At 32.2% G+C, this 2,500-nt stretch overlaps 1 protein-coding gene across 3 annotated transcripts in view; it reads right to left on the bottom strand.

The window, feature by feature from the left end:
• Positions 1-140: 140 nt before the first annotated feature.
• Positions 141-2,500, bottom strand: part of LOC137626309 (carbonic anhydrase-related protein 10-like) — a 306,847-nt gene continuing 304,487 nt past the window's right edge. Inside the window, exons 10-11 of one of the 3 annotated variants that reach the window (XM_068357381.1) lie at positions 1,313-1,408; positions 141-391 (exon numbers count right to left, since the gene is read on the bottom strand). In XM_068357381.1, coding sequence (XP_068213482.1) covers positions 1,335-1,408 — 74 coding nt within the window. In that variant the 3' untranslated portion in view covers positions 141-391; positions 1,313-1,334. Of the gene's footprint in view, positions 392-1,312; positions 1,461-2,500 lie in introns of all 3 variants that reach the window. The other 2 variants (XR_011041001.1, XM_068357382.1) reach the window with 2 other exon arrangements.

Here is a 2,500-nt window from a genome sequence, read left to right as displayed (position 1 = left end):
ATTCTTGTATGTATACCGGAAAAGTTATTGTCTTGACAAGCACTTTGAGTTTCATCATAGTCAAGTAATTGCTACGCTCTTCTTTTTAATAGTTGACACAAATAGTCTTGACCCCGTTCCTTACACTGGGCCCTCACTCGTTTCCTTTTGTCATTTTTTTTTTTCCGTTTCGCTTGAACTCGTCAGTTGCTCATAAAACCAAGTCCAATGTATCCTCCTGCTATTTAGCAATGGCTAGGCTCCGACCAACTCCCACTGGGGGTTTCGGAACACGAAGGTTCTAGGGAAACCTTATTCCACGTAGAAGTTCCTCGGTTTACTTGATTTCCGTTAACCCAAGTAGGTGGAGAGGAGCCTTGTTGTCACTGCGATACAATTCTGCCTACTTGACCTGCAAAGGTAAACGAGGAAATGTACCCTTTGTAGGAGAAAAAATATAATTAATGGGCAAATTAATTTGTGCTGATTGGTCAGGGGTTCAAATTTGACATTTTCCAGTGGAAGCTAGTGCTTCGTTTAACATATTTGGGTATAATCTTAAAATATTGATGATTACAAAAATAAATAAAAAAAATTTTGGTTAGTGGTTTAATTTAAACTACTTATGTTTTTCAGGTAAAATTTTTTAAAGATTGGGATTATTTGTTTTTCCTTATAAAGACATTTATCAGGTTACATTCGATAAAACTAATTCGGGAAAGGAAACAAAATAATTTAATTCTGCACGTCTTAGATTTTTTTTTCCATTTCGTTTAGAATAATAGGGAATGGATTTTTGCACAGATTGCATAATGGTGGTGTAGAGAAATTATCTGATAAAAACTAGAATGTGAAAATTGATTAGCTTATGACTTTTTATTTCTGTGAACCGTCGTGAACTTCTTTGATATTCATTTTAACGTTTCTTATATTCCTATTCAAATAGTACACCTGCTATTTCTTTTATTTCAATCTTTGCACTTCATTTTGGTTATTAAATATAACTCTGGGAAAAATAAATATCAGCAATAACATCGAATTATGAGGTTTGCGAACTTCTGAAAATATGTTGATCGATGCTGTTATCTGATATCTACAGTATACTTCGAACAACATATCCTATTCATTAGCTATATTATGACTACACACTTGAGACACCCTAATATATCAATAAAAATACAAAGTCTTTATGAATCACTTTCACTAAAATAAAGTCTCATCTTTTTCGTCCCGCATCGTTTTAGATGAGAGGAAATATACTCGAGTCACTCTTAGATGTCTAAAGAAATTGCTGAGAGAGAATATTACGTCCTTGCCTTCGTCAGCAACTCACCTTATGTATGCTACGTGTATCATTAAGGAAGCTGCTCACTGGTAATGATGTCATAGGTAGGAGCCTGGGCAGTGACCGTGACTCGGATTTCTTTATCTTGTAAAAAGAAAAAACTTAAGAAGCTATTGGCTTTTTCACAGTAAATTCACTGAAAAAAAAATAAAAAAAGACATCTTAGTACGTATCAACCAATTATTTCTTTGGTGATTTGGTTATTGTGAACAGAAGTCATAAGAAAATTGATTTTTCTTAAATCCTTCTGTTGGTTCACTGTACAAACATCATCGTTTGATATATTCTGGTATTCAAGTGACATTAAACAAAAAGACTACTCATTATGTTCTAACGCCGAACCAGGTGAATGTATGTAGCCACGCTCATTATTTTATTCTTTAATGCCGATAGTTGTTTTTTTTCCTTTATAAATATAATACATCGTCCAATTACGTTCAGACTAAATATATCCTTTTGAAGGGAGGCAACAGATTTCCTTTCTAATGAGAGGAAGTTAAATTTCAATCTTTGAAGTCTTAATCTTAACACCGTATGCTTGGGAACGCGCGATCTTTTATATGAATACAAATTAGAAATGTTAAACCATGGTTTAAAAAGAATATTTTAAATTCAAAAGCAAGAAAATGTATTCTCACTTCGGCGTAAGAATCATTAATAATACCATGATATAAGAGAAATTTATATGGTTGATAACCCTATTTTATGTGGATATTTAGCCAGAATAGTTGTCCCCACGATTTTTTAAGTGTCATCACTATATTAAATTTAGATACAAGAATTATTTTTTTTTTTCAGGAATAACACACTAAGACGTTAATTTGAGGATATATCTAATGTTGATCAAACAGATGCGTAATTTTCGATATGTACAAAAAATAAAATTTTGAATAAAAGACTTCAGAGATCACGGAACATTAAAAGTATAGAGAGTCTCTTGTATTGTAATGACATCTGATTTTTTTTTTTTCACGCCTTGAAATGTTTTGCCCACAACAGTTTTATGACAATCTTTCATTCCCTGTTGTTATTGTCAACTGTAAGTTATAGAATTGTCAATTTTGTAAAATGAATGGGAAGAAGAAAATACAGAATTTCGTTAGTTTGTTTTGGGTTGATATATACCCAAAATTAGAATGTTCAATTAAAGAGTGCTATCGAGTTGACATTTAATCA

This window comes from Palaemon carinicauda, chromosome 33, assembly GCF_036898095.1.
Source record: "Palaemon carinicauda isolate YSFRI2023 chromosome 33, ASM3689809v2, whole genome shotgun sequence".
Lineage (NCBI taxonomy): Eukaryota > Metazoa > Arthropoda > Malacostraca > Decapoda > Palaemonidae > Palaemon > Palaemon carinicauda.
The sequence above is the reverse complement of the archived record's forward strand: the minus strand, read 5'-3'. Positions and strand labels throughout refer to the sequence as shown.